The following is a 21,456-nucleotide window of genomic DNA, read 5'->3' as shown; positions in this document are numbered from 1 at the left end:
GGCAAGCAGCATATATGGGCCTGTGTCCCCAATGAAGTGCTCAAGAAAAAATATTTGTGCTTCCGATTCTACGCAGTGCACTTTTCGGTAAAAATTACACCATATATTTATTCTGTAGGTCCATACGTGTGTTTTTAAACTTTTTTTTATTATTATTATAATTTTTTTTATTTTTTTTTTACACTTTTAGCCCCCTTAGGGGATTTTTAGGAGGAATCATTTGATTCCTCATACAGATCAATGTGGTTCCAATGTGGTCCTGCCAGGCTTTATTATTCACAGCGCAGCAGCGGTAAGCCCTCCGGCTACCTCAGAAGTGGATCGCCCCCCCCCCCCCCTTGCAATCGCGATGCGGATGGGCGATCCACCCCACTGGACCACCAGGGAGCAATTAAAGGTACCTTTAGATGCCGCTGTCAACGATCTAAAGGGTTAATAGCCGGCCGTGGTGGTCGCTGCATGTCGACTATTAATGCCGGCCCTCAGCTACAAGAATCAGCTGAGGGCTGGCAGGTATGACGTGGGCTCAAGTCGGGAGCCCGCGCCATACCCCGTTAACGGCACAAGGACCTGTATACACATCCTTGGTCATCAACCAGTTAAATGGCAACTGTCATCAAAATACATTTTTTGCATATGATACAGCAGGCAAAATAAATAAGATTTGTAATTTACTTCCTGTAAAAAAAAATAAAAAATATATATTTTTATGTCACTTTCATGGCCTTATAAATCTGGCCACTAGGGGTCTCCCTTCTGGTCCAGACCGCATTCCGTCTGCTCAAAAGCACAGACTTTGATCTCCTGCTGGATTGTCAGGAGACAAAACTCAGGAAGTGCGGTCTGGCCATAAGCAGTGACTAGCACTCGCTCTCTGCCTGTGTATGAAACAGGAAGAGCGAGTTCTATTCACTGCCTATGGCCATAACACACTTACTGAGTTTGGTCTCCTGCCAGGAGACCAAAGTCTGAGCTTTTCAGCAGACGGAATGCAGTCTGGACCAGAAGAGAGACCCCTAGTGGCCAGATTCATAAGGCCATGAAAGTGACAAAAAATTTATATATATATATATATATATATTTTTTTTTTTACAGGGAGTAAATTACAAATCATATTTATTTTACCTGCTCTATCATATGCAAAAAAATAAAAATAATTTTAATGACAGTGCCCATTTAATTATTAAACAAGAGAGAAAAGAAGCGACTGTAGATATGGAATCTTCTGGAGGTAGTAGATTATACATAATGTGCGGTATTGAGCAGGCCAACAGGCAAGCCACAGCCTGCAGAAAGCTGTATGAATAACATTCTCCTGCAGCTTACCCTGGATAAGGATCGGGAATATTAAACCGTTTACACAGCAGTCTGTCAGGGTGCCACTCGTGTTTATCCCTCGTCAATGTTCCAAACATTTTCATTTTCACTGCTGCAACTTTGTCATTCAAATCCCCCTGCAAGAGAAAAGGAAAGGGTGAGAAAAAGATAACAGAATATCTAAGCAATACTTAAAACCATGCACACCAAAAACTAAGAATGGTTCTATGCATGAAGATTGTTTCAACGTTAAATCTTTACAGCATCACTTGGTAGTCACAGCTTGTAAATGAGCTTTATTAACTCCACAATAAAAATTAAAAAAAATCTGATTTCTTATAACTACCAAACTTACAAATATGTGCTAGCCATAGTGACATCAGTCCTGAACCCAATAATTGGCTGTCAGTGACATGTCCAATAAGACAAATCATTGCCCTTTAAAAAAAAAAATATTAAAATCCTTGCGGAGGATTAAGGGCATCAGTCATGCAAAAATTGTGCAGAATTTAAATGCGGGTATGTTGCAGTTTGTTGGTTTGACACAATTTTTTTCTTTTCAAAGCATGACACACCTAAGGCCACGTTCACACAGCAGATTATCCATAAAATTCCACCATGGAATTCTGCAAAATATACTGTCCATTATCTTCAATGGGGACTCAAATGTCCCCATCACACAGCGGAATTTTAGTGATGGAAATTCCGCATTCGGGATACCGTAAAATTATAAGAAATATTTTGAAATTTTGCTGAATTTCCTTCAGAGCCCCACTAAAGTTAATGGAACTCCGCCTTGTTCCACTATACAACTCAGGTTTAACCCCTTAAGGACCCAGCCCATTTTCACCTTAAGGACCCGGGCATTTTTTGCACATCTGACCACTGTCACTTTAAGCATTAATAACTCTGGGATGCTTTTACCTTTCATTCTGATTCCGAGACGTTTTTTTTGTGACATATTCTACTTTGTCAGTGGAAAATTTTTGTCGATACTTGTGGAAAATTCCCACATTTGATGAAAATTTTGAATTTTTTTAATTTGAAGCTCTCTGCTTATAAGAAAAATAGTCATCCAATAAATTATATATTGATTCACATATACAATATGTCTACTTTATATTTTCATCATAAAGTTGACATGTTTTTACTTTTGGAAGACATCAGAGGGCTTCAAAGTTCAGCAGCAATTTTCCAATTTTTCACAACATTTTCTAAATCATAATTCAGTTTTGAAGTGGATTTAAGGGGTCTTCATATTAGAAATACCCCATAAATGACCCCATTATAAAAACTGCACCCCTCAAAGTATTCAAAATGACATTCAGGAAGTGTGTTAACCCTTTAGGTGTTTCACAGGAATAGCAGCAAAGTGAAGGAGAAAATTCAAAATCTTCATTTTTTATCATATGTTCTTGTAGACCCAGTTTTTGAAATTTTACAAGGGGTAACAGGAGAAAAAGCCCCCCAAAATTTCTAACCCAATTTCTCTCGCGTAAGGAAATACCTCATATGTGTATGTCAAGTGATTGGCGGGCGCTTTAGAGGGCTCAGAAGGGAAGGAGCGTCAATGGGATTTTGGAGACAGGTTTTTCTGAAATGGTTTTTGGGGGGCATGTCACATTTAGGAAGCCCTTATGGTTCCAGAACAGCAAAACACCCCAACACGGCATACAATTTTGGAAACTACACCCCTCAAGGAATGTAACAAGAGGTACAGTGAGCCTTAACACCCCATAGATGTTTGACGACTTTTCGTTAAAGTCAGATGTGTGAAAAAAAAAAATTTTCACTAAAATGCTGGTTTTCCCCAAAATTTTACATTTTTACAAGGGGTAATACGAGAAAATGCCCCCCAAAAATTGTAACCCCATCTCTTCTGAGTATGGAAATACCCCATGTGTGGACGTCAAGTGCACTGCGGGCGCACTACAATGCTCAGAAGAGAAGGAGTCACATATGGCTTTTGGAAAGCAAATTTTGCTGAAATGGTTTTTGGGGGGCATGCCGCATTTGGTAAGCCCGTATGGTGCCAGAACAGGAAAAAAAAAAAAAGGGGTACAGTGAGCCTTAACACCCCACAGGTGTTTGACAAATTTCCACAAAATTTGGACGTGAAAATGAAAAAAAAAAAAATGTTCACTAAATGCTGGTGTTACCCCAAATTTTTCATTTTCACAAGGGGTAATAGGAGAAAAAGCCTCCCAAAATTTGTAACCCCATCTCTTCTGGAGTATGGAAATACCCCATATGTGGATGTAAAGTGCTCTGCGGGTGAACTACAATGCCAAGAAGAGAAGGAGCGCCATTGAGCTTTTGGAGAGAGAATTTGGTTGGAATGGAAGTCGGGGGCCACGTGCGTTTACAAAGTCCCCCCCCCCATGGTGCCAGAACAGTGGACCCACATGTGTGTGTGGCCGGGGGGTGTCACATGTGGGGGAGTTCCATTGTTCTGGCACTAAGGGGGCTTTGTAAACACACATGGCCTTCAATTTCGGACACATTCTCTCTCCAAAAGCCCAATGGCATTTCTTCTCTTCTGAGCATTGTAGTTCACCAGTAGAGCACTTTACATCCACATATGGGGTATGTTCTTACTCAAAAGAAATGGGGTACAGATTTTGGGGGGCTTTTTTCCTACTCTGTCTTGTGAAAATTAAAAATATAGAGTAACACCAGCAATTCAGTGTAAAAAAATTTATTTTTCTTCATTTTCGCCTCCAACTTTAACGAAAATTCTTCAAACACCTGTGGGGTGTTAAGGCTCACTATACCCCTTATAACATCCTGTGAGGGGTGTAGTTTCCAAAATGGGGTCACATGTGGGTATTTACTGTTTTGCGTTTATGTCAGAACCGCTGTAAAATCAGACACCCATGTGCAAATCACCAATTTAGACCTCAAATGTACATGGCACGCTCTCACTTCTGAGCCATGTTGTGAACCCGCAGAGCATTTTACACCCACATATGGGGTAGTTCCGTACTCAGAAGAAATTGCTTTACAAATTTTGGAGGTCTTTTTTTCCTTTTACCGCTTGTTAAAATTAAAAGTATGGGGCAACACCAGCACGTTAGTGTAAAAAATAAAAAAAAATTTACACTAACATGCTGGTGTAGACCCCAACTTTACCTTTTCATAAGGGGTAAAGGGAGAAAAACCCACCCAAAATTTGTAATGCAATTTCTCCCGAGTACGGAAATACCCCATATGTGGCATTAAACTGTTGCCTTGAAATACGACAGGGCTCCAAAATACCCTACAGCAGTGTTTCCCAAACAGGCTGCCTCCAGCAGTTGCAAAACTCCTAGCATGCCTTGACAGATAGTGGCTGTCCGGCAATACTGGAAGTTGTTGTTTTTCAACAGCAGAGGCTCCGTTTTGGAAACAGTGCTATACAGGAGTTTTTTTTTTTCCTATTGAGGGGGGGGGGGGGGGTAGTGTGTAAGGGTATATGTATATGTAGGGTCTTACTTTTTATTTTGCGTAGTGTAGTGTAGTGTTTTTAGTGCACATTCACATGGGCGGGGGTTTACAGTGAGTTTCTCGCTGGGAGTTTGAGCTGCGGCGGAGGCACATTGGTTGCGCAACACAGAATTTGTTACTTAACTCGGTGTTTCACAACCAGTGTGCCTCCAGCTGTTGCAAAGCTAGAACTCCAAGCATGTACAGGCTCTTAGCGCATGCTGGGAGTTGTAGTTTGGCAACAGCTGGAGGCACACTGGTTGCGAAACACTGAGTTAAGTAACAAATTCTGTGTTGCGCAACCAATGTGCCTCCGCCGCAGCTCAAACTCCCAGCGAGAAACTCACTGTAAACCCCCGCCCATGTGAATGTGCACTAAAAACACTACACTACACTACGCAAAATAAAAAGTAAGACCCTACATATACATATACCCTTACACACTACCCCCCCCCCCCCTCAATAGGAACAGTTAGGACACAAACTCTGTTTCACAACCAATGTGTCTCCAGCTGTTGCAAAACTGCAACACTCAGCATGCATTGACAGTCAAAGGGCATGCTGAGAGTTTTAGTTTTGCAACAGATGGAGGCACACTGCTACAACTCCCAGCATGCCCTTTGGTAGTCTGTGCATGCTGAGAGTTGTTGCTAAGCAACAGCAGGAGGTGAACAGGCCTCACCTCCTGCTGTAGCCTGCTGCCGGGACCACAGCCGCTTCTGAGATGACCCCCACCGGACCAGGGAGAGGTAGGAGACCCACGCCGGCCCTGATCGCCGCCCCCGATCGCCGCCCAGCAGGGGAGTGATTGGTCGGTCGTTCTGAATGGGACTGTTTCGGAGAGCCGGAATCGCCACAAATCGCCGGTCTGAATTGACCGTCGATTTGCCACGATCACCGACATGGGGGTGGGGTCTCCTATCACGGGCCAGAAGGTACTTGCCCTAAAGAGGGCTTGGATGGGAAAGGGATATCATGCCTCTTAGAGTATGTTCACACTATGGAATTCCCTGCGGAATTGGAAAGGGTGCAGAGACGCGCGACTAAACTAATATGGGGCATGGAACATCTTAGCTATGAGGAGCGATTAAAGGAGTTACAATTGTTAAGTCTTGAGAAGAGACGTTTAAGGGGGGATATGATAAACGTATATAAGTATATAAATGGCCCATACAAAAAATATGGAGAAAAACTGTTCCAGGTTAAACCCCCCCCAAAGGACGAGGGGGCACTCCCTCCGTCTGGAGAAGAAAAGGTTTAGTCTAAAGGGGCGACACGCCTTCTTTACCGTGAGGACTGTGAATTTATGGAACGGTCTACCTCAGGAACTAGTCACAGCAGGAACAATTAACAGCTTTAAAACAGGGTTAGATACATTCCTGGAACAAAATAACATTAATGCTTATGCAGAATTATAAAACTACATCCCTTTCCCTTATCCCCTTACACCCTTCACTTCAATTCCCTGGTTGGACTTTATGGACGTATGTCTTTTTTCAACCATACTAACTATGTAACTATGTAACATTAGTGTGAATGGGTCTCCGCGAGACCCGTTCACACTGCGGAATTTCAGCAGCGGACAATTCCGCCATTGAAATTGTTCCGCGCAAAGAAAGAACATGTTCATTCTTTGCGCGGTAGTCCGCGAGCACTGCATAGCTGTCAATGGTGACGGCGCAGTGCCGCACAATCCTACCGCCGCCGTCAGCTCCGTAGTGTGAACATACCCTTATTCTAGTTATGCCAGAGGTGTCTCTGTTTTAATTACTAAGTCCCTGCCACTGGTTGTTTCCCCAAGTAGCCTGTGACCACTTTGGGAGGTTTGTAATATTACACAGTTCTTTGGGCTTTATTTCATTTGTTCTTGTATCCGTTTATGTAACTCCTCCTTTTCAGGTCTCCGTGTTGGAGTCGATTACTAACAAACTATTGTTTTTTCCCCTCTGATCCAGTCTTATTTGTAGGAGATTTCAATGTAGTTCCTGATCCCCCTGCTCAACAGCACCACTGCTGCTGACCCTGGCTCCTCATCTTTTAACACCTGGTGCATGGTGTTGGGTCTGACCGACCTCTGGAGGTGGAAGTACTGAATGCATCTGCCTTCTCCTTCTACTCTGCTGCCCAAATGTCGTTCTCTCGCATTGATCTTGCTCTGGTGTCCGATGACCTCCTCCAGGCAGTAATAGAGGTTTCCTACACCAATAGGGGGATCTCAGACCATTCTGCTATATTGGTAGTTCTCAATCTAGGTCCTAGTCCCCCTTCCCATATCTAGTGCATGCAACCTGGCTGGCTACAGGCTGAGGTGGGGGGTGGAGGCTTTAGGGGTTGCCCATACTGAGTACTGGGAGCATAATGCTACTTATTGTGATCGTTTAGTTCAATGGGATGCATACAAGGTCACAATCAGGGGTGCTTTTATAGTGGGGGTCAGAGGAAGATCAGGTCGGCTATGGAGAATAAGTTGTTGCAGGAAGTCAGTGCTTTAGAGGCGGCATATATTAGGGATCCTTCTCCTGACCATATGAAGACGTGGGCAAAAGCTCAGAGGTCCCTTCTGGTTGTCCAGTAGGATAGGTTCCAATTGAGGTTGGCAGATAGGGAAGCGGCCCTTTTTGCGTTTGGCGATAAAAATGGGAGGCCATTAGCTTACCTGGCAAGGCTAGTCGCCCTGCTGTCTCTATCCCTTGCATTAGGGGAGGGGATGGTTCTGTTGTTTGACCCTCAGTTGATTAATTCTGTCTTTAGGGAATTTTACTTCTTGTATTCTGCTCCTTCTAGGCCCTGTCAGGGGGAAATTCTGTTTTTTTCTACAAGACATATCCCTTCCCAAGCTTAGTCATGCTCAGGCGGATGCGTTAAATGCCCCTTTCACAGTTGAGGAGGTGGAGCAGGCTGTTCGGGATCTTCCTCATGGGAAGACCCAAGGTTTAGATGGGCTCATAGGTGACTGGTATGGGATGAATGGGGAGCAACTGGCTCCTATACACCTTAAATTGTTTCACATGGTAGCGGTTACAGATTCTCTTCCGGACTCTATGTGGGAGGCGTTGATTGTAGTGCTCCCCAAGCCTGGAAAGGACCCATTGCTACCCGATTCTTATAGACCTATCTCCCTTTTGAATGTTGATATCAAGATCTTGGCTAGAGTGCTGGCTACTCGCCATTACGGGATCATTGGCTATCATTTATCCTGACCAAACCGGGTTTATGCCGGATAGGGCTACTGATATTAATTTAAAACGCCTGAAGCTTAACATAGTAGCAGTGGGGGAGGGCTGTCCTACTGGGGTGGTGTTTAGTCCGGATATTTATAAGGCCTTTGATTCAGTGCTGTGGCCCTATCTGTGGGAGGTCCTGGGTGCGTTTGGGTTTGGTCCCCGATTCTGTCCTTGGGTCCACTTGTTATATGACAGCCCTTGGGCTCATATTCGCACCAACTTGGATGTTTCTGCTTCCTTCCTCCTGGGTTGCGGGAACAGGCAGGGGTGCCCGCTATCTCCCTTCCTTTTTGGGCTGGCGATTTAGTCTTTGGCAGTGGCCATCCGTAAAAATCCCACTATATGTGGTATTCCCAGATCGCCTATTGTGGAGAAGGTTTCCCTTTATGCAGATGACACACTGGTGTATTTAACAGATGCAGGAGGTTCCCTAGTGTCTCTTATTGACCTACTTTAATGGTTTAGTTCCATTTCAGGCTTGTGGGTCAACTGGGCTAAGTCCTCTCTCATGGTGCTCTTGCCTGGAGTCCCTCTTCCCTCTTCTCTTCCGGCAGGGGTGCAAGTGGTCCCCCGTTTTAGATACCTGGGGGTAGAGGTTACTGCATCCCTGGTGGAATATATGTCCCCGAATTTTTGACGTATGTTTGGGGTCATTGTCCTGCTGGAAGACCCAATATCTTGGATGCAAACCCAGCTTTCTGACATTGGGCTGTATAGTGCAACCCAAAATCCGTTGGTAATCCTCAGATTTCATGATTTCTTGCACACATTCAAGGCACCCAGTGCCAGAGGCAGCAAAACAACCCCAAAACATCATTGAACCTTCACCATATTTCACTGTATGTACTGTGTTCTTTTCTTTGTAGGCCTCATTCCATTTTTGGTAAACAGTAGAATGATGTGCTTTACCAAAAAGCTCCATCTTGGGCTTATCTGGACGTTTTCCCAGAAGGATTTTGGCTAACTCAAGTTCATCTTGGCAAAATGTAGTCCTCAGACCATTCTCTTTTCTTTCTGTTATCCAAGTTTAGTGTGGCACACACACAATGTAAAGACTAAGTGAACTTCTCTCCTTTTTATCTGCTTTCAGGTGTGATTTTTATATTGACCACACCTGTTACTTGCCCCAGGTGAGTTTAAAGGAATACTGGACAGAATTATGTCCAATATGTTTTTTTTCGTCCGTAGCTTAGCTTTTTGGTGTATGTGAAATGAGAAATTTCAGAAAATGTTTACCTTCACAAAATGTATCAAATGCGCTGCGACGGTGCGACCTTTTAATAAATTTGGTGCTCCTACACATTACCAGCACACAAAAAAAGGATGTAGAAAAATGCTTTACTTACACTTACAATGATAAATGCTGGCCATAAGCTCTATGCTTGCGGTCGCAAAAATTAAGCATACAGAGAAAAAAACACTGTACCTACTGTGAAGCACGAGGGAAGCTTGGTTATGATTTGGGCTTGCTTTACTGCATATGGCACAGAGTGTCTTGAAGGTGTGCAGGGTAGAATGAAATCTCAAGACTATCAAGGCATTCTGGAACAAAATGTTCGCCCGCAATTGTAATTTTATTCTATGTGGAAATCTATCTGTAACTGTTTGACGGGCGGGGCTTCGACAGCTTAACTGGCACTGACTTCAGCGCCGCTTATGAATCGCCGCTCAGTAATCCAAAAGGGTTAATAGCCAGGAGCGGCGATCCCCACATGCTGGTTATTAGCGGCAGCCCCCAGCTACAGGAATCAGCTGGGGGCTGCAGAGTATGGAGCGGGAACGAGTCCAAAGCCCGCTCCATACACCCCTCTGAGCGCCACCGTGGTTGTCAGGGGCTTTCAGGTCCGGCCCTGCTTGCCTGAAGCAGGGCTAAGGGCCTGAAAAATTCACCTGCCCGGCGCCCGGAACTGCATGTCCGGGGGTCGGGTGATAGTAATTCCACATTCCTGTATTGAACATCTGTGGAAGGAGATAAAACCCTGCAGTCTGGAGAAGGCACCATTTAAACCTTAGACAGCTGGAGCAGTTTGCTTATGAGGAGTGGGCCAAGATACCTGTAGACAAGTGCAGAAGTCTCATTGAGAGAAAGAAACAGCTGGATTGAAGTGACTTTCTCAAAAGTCTGTGCAACAAAATGTTAAGTTAAGGGGACCATTATTTTTGTCCAGGATAGTTTCATTATTTTGCTTTTCAAAATGGTTATGTTGAACTACAATTCAAAAGCTATTTTAATTGTAAATTGTATTTATTATTATTATTATTATTATTATTTTATTTTTTTTAATAAGGCTAATATTAATCTGTTAATTTTTATTTGTTATATTTGTCCAAATTTTCAGGGAGTATGGTGGTTTTTTTTTTGTCCATGTCTGCATATAATTGTAATGTTTTAATGCTGAGAGAAAAAAATTACACTGAGGGACTATGCGCAAACAACAGTAAAAAGCACAGTTGTCGAGGGAGCAGATTAAAACAAAGGGACCTTGAAAACATTGTCATTTTTTATTTACCTCTTGATCCCTAGGTACTTCAACTTTGTCTGAATCGTCCTCATATTTTCCCCGGGTGAACCGTGAGGAAAGTTGGGAGTTGGTAGGTTTATATAGCATTGCAGATCGCATGAACTCCTCACGCTCACGTGAACGTTCCCATTCAGTCATTTTGGCATCTAGGCAGCTCTCCAGAGCATCTGCAAAAACACGTAATGCATGTTATTAGTACCAAAAGGGTGAACCCTAAAGCTAAGGGCACTGGGGTTTGTGGAGAGTGCTCCAAGCTGAAATGAATGGAGGAATAGTGAAACCGTAAAACTCCAAATCCTGATATCCCAGTAACTACAATTAGATGCTTGCAGCATTTGCTGCATTGTATGTACTACCAACTATCTTACAGTAAGCGCTGCGGAATCTGTAGGCGCTATATAAATAAATAAAAAAGTAATACAAATAATGAACATACAGCTATTGAAAAGGTGACCTCATACATATGAGGTGGAGCAATCCTCTATTAGGCAGAACATAGTGGCTCTTTTTTGGCAAGCAGTCTCTTCCAGTATTTTATGGGAGCCATTTATTTAAATGAGGTTAACCCCTTAAGGACCAAGCCAATTTTCACTGTAGGACCATATGTAGGACCGTAGGGCAATTTTTTTGAACAACTGACCACTTTCACTTTAAGCATTAATAACTCTGGGATGCTTTTAACTTTCATTCTGATTCTGAGAAAGTTTTTTCGTGACATATTCTACATTATGTTAGTGGTAAAATTTTGTCAGTACTTGCATCGTTTCTTGGTGAAAAATGCCCAAATTTTATGAAAAAATTGAAAATTTAGCATTTTTTTATACTTTGAAGCTCTCTGCTTATAAGGAATATGAATATTCCAAATAAATGATATATTGATTCACATATACAACATGTCTACTTTATGATTGCATCATGAAGTTGACATGTTTTTACTTTTGGAAGACATCAGAGGGCTTCGAAGTATAGCAGCAATTTTCCACAAAATTTTCAGAATCGAACTTTTTCAGGGACCAGTTCTGTTTTGAAGTGGATTTGAGGGGTCTTTGTTTTAGGAATACCCCATAAATGACCCCATTATAAAAACTGCACCCCTCAAAGTATTCAAAATTACATTCAAAAGGTTTGTTAACCCTTTAGGTGTTTCACAGGAATAGCAGCAAATTGATGGAGAAAATTCAAAATCTTCATTTTTTACACTGGCATGTTCTTGTAGACCCGTTTTTTTGTAGGGGTAAAAGGAGAGAAATCTTCCTAAAATGTGTAACCCAATTTCTCTCGAGTAAGGAAATACCTCATGTGTATGTCAAGTGTTCGGCGGGCGCAGTAGAGGGCTCAGAAGGGAAGGAGCGACAATGGGATTTTGGAGAGTGAGTTTTTCTGAAATTTTTTTTGTGGGGCATGTCACATTTAGGAAGCCCCTATGGTGCCAGAACAGCAAAATAAAAACCCCACATGGAATACTATTTTGGAAACTACATCCCTCAAGGTACGTAACAATGGGTCCAGTGAGCCTTAACACCCCACAGGTGTTTCACAACTTTTTGTTAAAGTTGGATGTGTAAATGAGTATTTTTTTTTTCACTAAAATGCTAATTTTCCCCAAAATTTTACATTTTGACAAGGGATAATAGGACAAAATGCCCCCCAAAATTTGTAACCCCATCTCTTCTGAGTATAGAAATACCCCATGTGTGGACATCAAGTGCTCTGCTGGCGCACTACAATGCGCAGGAGAGAAGGAGTCACATTTGGCTTTTGAAAAGCGAATTTTGCTGAAATGGTTTTTGGAGGACAGAAGAGGAGACAGAAGAGGCTCAGAAGAGGAGGAGCGACATTGAGCTTTTGGAGACAGAATTTGGTTGGAATAGAAGTCGGGGGCCATGTGCGTTTACAAAGCCCCCCCCGTGGTGCCAGAACAGTGGACCCCCACATGTGACATTTTGGAAACTGCACCCTTCACAGAATTTAATAAGTGGTGCAGTGAGCATTTACACCCCACTGGCGTTTGACAGATCTTTGGAACAGTGGGCTGTGCAAATGAAAAATTACATTTTTCATTTTCACGGACCACTGTTTCAAAAAACTGTCAGACACCTGTGGGGTGTACATGCTCACTGTACCCCTTATTACATTACATGAGGGGTGTAGTTTCCAAAATGGGGTCACATGTGGGGAGGGTCCATTGTTCTGGCTCTATGGGGGCTTTGTAAACACACAATTTCGGACACATTTTCTCTTCAAAATCCCAATGGCGCTCCTTCTCTTCTGAGCATTGTAGTGCGCCAGCAGAGCACTTTACATCCACATTTGGGGTATTTATATACTCAGAAGAAATGGGGTTACAAATTTTGGGGGGCTTTTTCCCTATTTTTCCTTGTGAAAATGGAAAATTTGGGGTAACACCAGCATTTTAGTAAAAAAAAATTTTTCTTCATTTTCCCATCCAACTTTAATGAAAATTCGTCAAACACCTGTGGAGTGTTAAGGCGCACTATACCCCTTGTTACATTCCGTGAGGGGTGTAGTTTCCAAAATATGGTCACATGTGGGCATTTCTTTTTTTGCGTTTATGGCAGAACCGCTGTAAAATCAGCCACCCCTGTGCAAATCACCAATTTAGGCTTCAAATGTACATAGTGCGCTCTCACTCCTGAGCCTTGTTGTGCGCCCGCAGAGCATTTTACGCCTACATCTGGGGTATTTCCGTACTCAGGAGAATTGCATTACAAATTTTGGGGGTCTTTTTTTCCTTTTAACACTTTTTATTTTAACAAGTATGGGGCAACACCAGCATGTCAGTGAAAATGTTTTTATTTTTTACACTAACAGGCTGGTGTAGCCAACTTTTCCTTTTCATAAGGGGTAAAAGAGGAAAAAGCCCCCCCAAATTTGTAGTGCAATTTCTCACGAGTACGGAAATACCCCATATGTAACCCTAAACTGTTTCCTTGAAATACGACAGGGCTCCGAAGTGAAAGAGCGCCATGCGCATTTGAGGACTAAATTAGGGATTGCATAGGGGTGGACATGGGGTGGGTATTCTACGACAGTAATTCCCAAACAGGGTGCCTCCAGCTGTTGCTGAATTCCCAGCATGCCTGGACAGTCAGTGGCTGTTCGGAAATGCTGGGAATTGTTGTTTTGCAACAGCTGGAGGCTCCATTTTGGAAACACTGCCGTACAATAAGTTTTTCATTTTTATTGCGGGGGACAGTGTAAGGGGGTGTATATGTGGTGTTTTACCCTTTATTATGTGTTAATGTAGTGTAGTGTTTTTAGGGTACATTCACACTGGCAGAGGTTTACAGTGAGCTTCCCGCTAGAAATTTGCGCTGCGGCAAAAAATTTGCCGCAGCTCATACTTGAAGCAGGAAACTTACTGTAAACCTGCCCGTGTGAATGTACCCTGTACGTTCACATGGGGGGCAAACCTCCAGCTGTTTCAAAACTACAACTCCCAGCATTTACTGACAGACCGTGCATGCTGGGAGTAGTACTTTTGCAACACTGGAGGCACACTGGTTGGAAAACCTTCAGTTAGGTTCTGTTACCTAACTCAGTATTTTCCAACCAGTGTGCCTCCAGCTGTTGCAAAACTACAACTCCCAGCATGTACTGATCACCGAAGTGCATGCTGGGAGATGTAGTTATGCAACAGCTAGAGGTACGCAACTACAACTGTTGTTTCGGCATGCGGGGATTTGCAGTTTTGCAACATCTGGAGGGCTACAGTTAGAGACCACTGCACAGTGATCTCCAAACTGTGGACCTCCAGATGATGCAAAACTACAAATCCCAGCAAACTGCTGTGTGGGCATGCTACGAGTTGTAGTTTTGCAAGATCTAGAGGGCAGTATAGAGATCACTGTGCAGTGGTCTCTAAACTGTAGACCTCCAGCTGTTGCAAAACTGCAAATCCCAGCATGCCCAAACAGCTGTCTGGGCAAGCTGGGAGTTGTAGTTTTGCAACATCTGGAGTGCTACAGTCTCAGGCAACTTACCGGCTTCTGTCAGATCCAGGGAGCCGTCCTGTTCTGCCGCACGACATGCCGCCCACACTGATCACCGCAGCCGATCGCGTCCAGCAGCCTCCACCAATGGGTAAGTGGATCTTCAGCGCCCGTTCCCCTTCGATTCCCCGTTCTGCCCCGCCTATTGTGGGTGGGCAGAACGGGGAAAAAGAAAATTAACCCCGCCGCCCCCGATCTGCTATTGGTCGTCGCGTCTGACGACCAATAGCAGGGATAGGAGGGGTGGCACCCCCTACCACCTCACTCCTTTCCCTTCAGGGGGATCGTGGGTGTCTTAAGACAACCGCGATCCCCCTTATATTCCAGGTCACCATAGACCCGTATGACCCGGAATCGGCGCAAATCGCAAGTGTGAATTCACTTGCGATTTGCGCCGATCGCCGACATGGGGGGGGTCTGATGACCCCCCTGGGCATTTGCGTGGGGTGTCTGCTGATCGATATCAACGGCGCAGCGGGGACCGAAATTCCCACGGGCGTACAGGTACGCCCTGGGTCCTTAAGACCCAGGTACAGAAGACGTATCCATACGCCCTAGGTCCTGTACGGGTTAAAGGGGTACTCCGGTGAAACTTTTTTTTAAACAACTGGTGCCAGAATGTTAAACACATTTGTAAATTACTTCTATTTAAAAATCTTAACCCTTCCAGTATTTATCAGCTGTTGTATGCTCCACAGGAAGTACCTTCCTTTTTGAATTTTTTTTCTGTCTAACAACAGTGCTCTCTGCTGATATCTCTGCCCATGTTAGGAACTGTCCAGAGCAGGAGAAAATCTATCCTGCTCTGGACAGTTCCTGATATGGACAGAGGTGTAAGCAGAGAGCACTGTGGACAGACAGAAAAGAAATTCAAAAAGAAAAGAACCACCTCTGTATTATACAGCAGCTGATAAGTATTGGAAAGATTAATATTTTTAAATAGAAGTAATTTACAAATCTGTTTAACTTTCTGGCACCAGTTCATATTAAAATAATTGATTTCCACTGGAGTGCCCCAAATGACACAAGCAGTGGATCACTGAAACAGTTGCAATAAGTCAAATTATTATTAATATTCATGTGTACCTTTCTGTCCCTGGTGAAGGTTCCTAATGTAGTTTTCATATCTCTTTTGTTTATCTGAATTTTTTTCAAATGGTCGAAACTCTTCAGGATGTTCTGGCACCAGCTGTCTTTCAAGCAGACTTTGCTGTAAATTAAAATCCTTCTCCTCTGCAGAAGATGACTGAAAACGTTTTTTCAGTGCTTCCTGTGCAAGTTTCTGTGCCTTGGATCTCTGTTCTTCCAGATCCAGCTTTACATCCCGGATACGCTCCCTATCTTTCGCAGAGAGGAGCTCCAGCACAGAGGTGGGTCCTAAATTCCCACAAAAAAGGAATGAATACAACAAGAAGCAGCTATTTAATCATAACAACATAAGCGGTGTTCATCTCACTCACCCTGTAGTGGAGCTTCTCCCAACATCTCCCTTCGCTGGGAAGAATTAAGTTGATGTCTACTAGCTCGCTGCTCTTTGACAGGTGCCACACTGGATGTCATGGAGGATCCAATCATGGCCTGAAGAACTGCAGAATTCTGACTGTTCTCAGCTAGGACAGGTCTAAAATAGTGAACGGGTCTATAATCCCTCGGGAGGTCAGGCAGTGGATATATCTGAGGATATTAAAAAAAAATACAAATCACATACAATCCTCAGCCATATATTTGTTTCACTGGTACTTTAGTTTTTTGCAATCTTTGTGTCCTAACCGCAATGAAAATCAGTTGTTCCTTATATTCGTTTCTTCTGGGACAGTGCTTATTACACACAGCAGCCAACATGAACAAAAAAGCAGCAGTCTAAAGAATAGGGGACAATGCAACATCCTGAGGCTCTGATGAGTTTAGACGATTTCAAACCCAGTAGTAAACTATAGTAAATGATCATATTAAGCTAAAGAGCTAAAAAGCAGCTAACATCAAAGAAAATACTATAAAACAGATTTCAAGATTAACAATGTTAAAGGGGTAGTCCAGTGGTGAAAAACTTATCCCCTATCCTAAGGATAGGGGATAAGTTTGAGATCGCGGGGGGTCCGACCGCTGGGGCCCCCTGCGATCTCTCTGTACGGGGCCCCGGCTCTCCGCTGAGATAGCGGGTGTCGACCCCCGCACGAGGCGGCGGCCGACACGCCCCCTCAATACATCTCTATGGCAGAGCCGGAGATTGCCGAAGGGCTGTCGGGGCTCCGTACAGGAGATCGCGGGGGGCCCCAGGGGTCGGACCCCCCGCGATCTCAAACTTATCCCCTATCCTTAGGATAGGGGATAAGTTGCTCACCACTGAATCACCACTGGACTACTCCTTTAAGGCTTCCAAACTGGATATCTTTTTAAATAATATTTAAATATGTCAAGCTAGCATAAAGAGAAACTTCCTAGTATCATCCATTCACTGTAAAAAAATAAAACACCTACCTTTTTAGATGGAGGTGATTGTGTTGCCAGACAAAAGCCTTCCAGCATTTTGCCAACATATTGAAGTTCTTTTGAAGAGCCTAAAAAGAAAAGAACCGTTAAAGAGGTACTCTGCTGCCCCAGCATTCAGAACAGTGTTCTGGCAGCGGGGGTCGTGAGGTCATGGCCACGCACCTCATGACGTCCCACCACGCTCCCTCCAATAGACTTGAATTGAGGGGGCGTGGCATGATGTCATGAGGGCCTGACCGTGACATCATGACCCCCTGTTGCCCGCACCCAGCGTTCTAAACGAATGCCAGGTGCTGCACAGAGATCGCAGGGGTCCCAACAGCAGGACTCCTGCGATCAGACATCCCCTATCCTTTGGATAGGTGAGACCTCACTTTGAGTATTGTGCGCAGTACTGGAGGCCGTATCTCCAGAAGGATATAGATACTCTAGAGAGAGTTCAGAGAAGAGCTACTAAACTAGTACATGGATTGCAGGATAAAACTTACCAGGAAAGGTTAAAGGACCTTAACATGTATAGCTTGGAAGAAAGAAGAGACAGAGGGGAGATCATAGAGACTTTTAAATATATAAAGGGAATCAACACCGTAAAGGAGGAGAGCATATTTAAAAGAAGAAAAACTACCACAAGAGGACATAGTTTTAAATTAGAGGGGCAAAGGAGTTTAAGCATGCATGGGATAAGCATAAAGCTATCCTTCATATAAGATAGGGCCAGGGACTATTCATAGTATTCAGATTATTGGGCAGACTAGATGGGCCAAATGGTTCTCATCTGCCGAAACATTCTATGTTTCTATGATAAGATGCCCCATTAACAAAAGAAAAATACAGAAAAAAAGGGAAAATGATATAACACAAATATTTAAGTTTTTAATCTGAACTGCCTTAAAGGGGTACTCCGCCCCTAGACATCTTATCCCGTATCCAAAGGAAAGGGGATAAGATGTCTGATTGTGGGGGTCCCACAGCTGGCGACCCCCGCAATCTCTCCTTCAGCACCCCCATGTCATCTGCTGCATGGAGCGAACTTCAGTCCATGCCTGATGATGGGCGAAACAGGGGACTGAGTATCGTGACGTCACAGCCCCGCCCACTTGTGACGTCACAGCCCACCCACTCAATACAAGTCTATGGGAGGGGGTGTGGCGGCTGTCACGCCCATTCCCAGACATGCAATGAGGGACGGAGTGTGATGTCACGAGGGGGTGGGGCCGTGACGTCTCAATACTCCAGTCCCTGTATCGCCGATCATCAGGCATGGAGCGAAGTTCGCTCCGTGCAGCAAATGACAGGGGTGCTGAAGGAGAGATCGCAGGGGATCCTAGCAGCGGGACCCCCACAATCAGACATCTTATCTCCTATCCTTTGGATAGGGGACAAGATGTCTAGGAGCGGAGTACCCCTTTAATGGAATCTATATTTAATTCAGGATGCCATAATACTACTATATTATTTACAAAAGAGCTTTGATTGACATACAAGTAAACCTCCCATAGCGGGGGACTTGAGAGTCAATTTTCTTCTTTCTGGAGAAGAGCATTCTGCATAATTTTCTACATATGATAGCATTACCTTATAACCCCTGGGCTAGGTTTTTATCACCTGAAAAAACACCAAAACAACAGTATTTTCCAGCATTATTTTGGACTTTTTTTTTTTTTTTTTTAAACGCCAATGTTATACCCCGTGGCAGTTTTTCACTACATTCAGGGTATGTAGTGATGCATAGCATCAGTACTTAAAGGAGATATGCGGTGAAAAAAAATGTATCCTGCGGATAGGGGATAAGTGTCTGTAGGGGGTCTTACTGCTAGGACCGTGGGTCTGCTCCTCTAATGCGTGTGGTGTACCTAGCATAGAAGCTGGTCGAAACACACCAGCTCTATTCATCTCTATGGGAGAGGCAGAGATACGGCATTCGTGTGTCTCCACCTCTCCCATGGAGATGAATGGAGAGGGCGTACTTCGATAAAGATACGTTTTTTTCCGCCTCATATCTACTTTCATTCTTCAGGCAAAATCCTTAAATGGTCCCTCTCATTAAAACTAATTTTTGCTATTGCACTCCTTATGGTAAATAAAAAATATTTCTAATATGCTTTGTTTAAAAAAAAATGGACGTTTTCTATGTTTTATTTGTGCTTTAAAAAGCTCAAGAGCACATTTTCCCCCATCTCATCCACAGACGTAGGACTGAGGTCCAAACACAGGAACTGCAGCCTGGAGTGCTGAGGGGGGGGGGTGTCCAACCAACAGCATATGGCAGTTAAGTGTGAGAGGAGCTATCATTGGATGAGGCAGGACACCCCCCCCCCCCCCTCAGCACTCCAGGCTGCACTTTCCGTGTTTGAACTTTGGTCCCAAGTCTGTGTATAAGATGGGGGAAAATGTGCTCTTGAGCTTTTTTAAGCACAAATAAAACATAGAAAACTTTTTTTTTTTTTTTTTTAAAGTACATTAGAAATATTTTTTATTTACCATAAGGAGTGCAATAGCAACAATTTGTTTTAATGAGAGTTACCCTTTAAATAAAAGCCCACTGAAGTCAATGGTTTCTTTGTTTTTTACTGGCAAAAATTAGTTCTGCGCAGAAATTCCACCCGAAAATTTTGCATAAGTTCTGCACAAGTTAAGCGGAAGGAAGAATCAAAGATTTTCCTGACCAAAATTATTTCTCTTCAATTCCGCTCCAATTCCTCAGTGTGAACATACACTAAAAAAGAAAAAAAAAATCCTGCATAAGCTAAACTAAGGAATTTAGGGTAACAACTCTTGTGGTGAAAATGCCTCCTGGTAAAGTACTGGTATACAATGACTGAACATGGATTTCTTGCTTATTTGCTGGCAAGAAGAGAGTTAACCTGACAGCCGTGGTTTATGTAAACAAGAGTACACTGCAAACTCTTTGCTGCCCACAGCTACGCAAATAAACACAAAAATGGGCACACCTCTGTTGACATAAGCACTTGGCACATACTGTTCACCAGTCTGTATGTGTGTGAGATAAAGAAGCTGCTGACAGATTACTGCCCTGCTGCACTACACAGACACCACAGCTGCCTTCATACAATATATGCTCTTTATAAGTAGCTTTCCTCATAACAGGTCACTGACACCCGAGTGCAGCGATTAAAGTTAACCCCCCAAATAGTTATTTTACTATAGAAAAAGTCATGTCCCGGAATAGCGTAATTTTGTTTTAGGGTGTGTACATTTTAGCAGAAAATTCTTTTACTGTTTTAATGCTTCTAAAACCAAAAAATCTCCACTTGCCATCTGCATACAGCTGACAGGCTTATAATCAAATGATCATTCACATATGCACTCCCAATAAATGGGCAGTGTTATAAAAACATTTTTATAAGTATATTGCGGACATCCTTTTATAAGTACATGTCGATTTGTGTCAGACTTATCTACCCATGTAAAAGGCGCCTTTGATCATAATCGATTGTCTAGAAGATCAGCAGGAGATGTGCATACCTTGGTTGCTTATAGCTACAGTGTGAGGTTTATTACCTTTTTTACTTTTATACTCTTTTGGTGCCGTCCACCCAAAAAGTCCATCTCCGGTCTCCTCTTCCCGCAGGACCGTGTCATATTTTGATAAGGGGTCAATGCTGTAAATATCATCATCCTCATCTTCCAGTGCCCCAACACCAAAAGCCTGCCATAAAGAGAAAAGTATAAAATAGCACCAGCAAAATATTATAAAGGAGGGCTTTAGCTCCATCAATACACTGTAGGTATAATGGCTATCAAGCCCCATCAACAACCTGCATCTTACCTGGCCAGAGATTCCGACCTTTCTTCCTTTCCGGTTTCGTACATCTCCAAGTAAATTGCTGCTCCTTTCAGAGGCATCGCTGAACAGATTTATATGTGTTCCCAGAGAGCCAAACAAAGCTTCATGAGGATTGAGGCCACGATAGCCTAGACCATGGACATTGTCTTTTACTGTGAAATCGACAGGAGCCACATCTTTGGGTGCAAATGTAATATTTTCAGGTATGAAGTCATCTTCATCCTGTGGGTCAATGGTAAGCATTTACAATGTTACAGTGCAATATATATTTTTTAATATATAATTTCATTTGTTTTATTATAATTTGAGCACATACATATATTGTACACATGCTAAGTTACATCTTGTATTAAAGTTCAGAGCTAAACTCACTATTGTACAGGAGAAGCCACTATGTACATACATTACTTACCATGCATTAATCCTCCAGTCTTTCTTATAAAGCAGAACCACCCTCATTGTTATGCTGGCAGTGTAACTTATACATTCCTTATCTTATACTGGTTCCAACAACCTGTGTTACAGTATGCCCCAGAGCTGCTCTCCCTATTCTGCTGGTAGATTTATTAGCCCAGATTTGTTACTCTGTTGTAGACAAAAACTTGTGTGACTTGCCC

General features: G+C 43.3%; 1 protein-coding gene across 4 annotated transcripts in view; it reads right to left on the bottom strand.

The window, feature by feature from the left end:
• GPATCH1 (G-patch domain containing 1) overlaps positions 1-21,456 on the bottom strand; it is a 193,707-nt gene that overhangs the window by 50,303 nt on the left and 121,948 nt on the right. For all 4 annotated transcript variants that reach the window (XM_056525751.1, XM_056525752.1, XM_056525749.1 and 1 more), the window contains 7 exons: positions 20,822-21,061; positions 20,554-20,701; positions 17,020-17,099; positions 16,002-16,215; positions 15,628-15,918; positions 10,517-10,695; positions 1,327-1,454 (listed from right to left, as the gene is read on the bottom strand). In XM_056525751.1, the coding sequence (XP_056381726.1) occupies positions 1,327-1,454; positions 10,517-10,695; positions 15,628-15,918; positions 16,002-16,215; positions 17,020-17,099; positions 20,554-20,701; positions 20,822-21,061 (1,280 nt within the window). The remainder of the gene's footprint in view (positions 1-1,326; positions 1,455-10,516; positions 10,696-15,627; positions 15,919-16,001; positions 16,216-17,019; positions 17,100-20,553; positions 20,702-20,821; positions 21,062-21,456) is intronic.

This window comes from Hyla sarda, chromosome 6 (assembly GCF_029499605.1).
Source record: "Hyla sarda isolate aHylSar1 chromosome 6, aHylSar1.hap1, whole genome shotgun sequence".
Lineage (NCBI taxonomy): Eukaryota > Metazoa > Chordata > Amphibia > Anura > Hylidae > Hyla > Hyla sarda.
The sequence above is the reverse complement of the archived record's forward strand: the minus strand, read 5'-3'. Positions and strand labels throughout refer to the sequence as shown.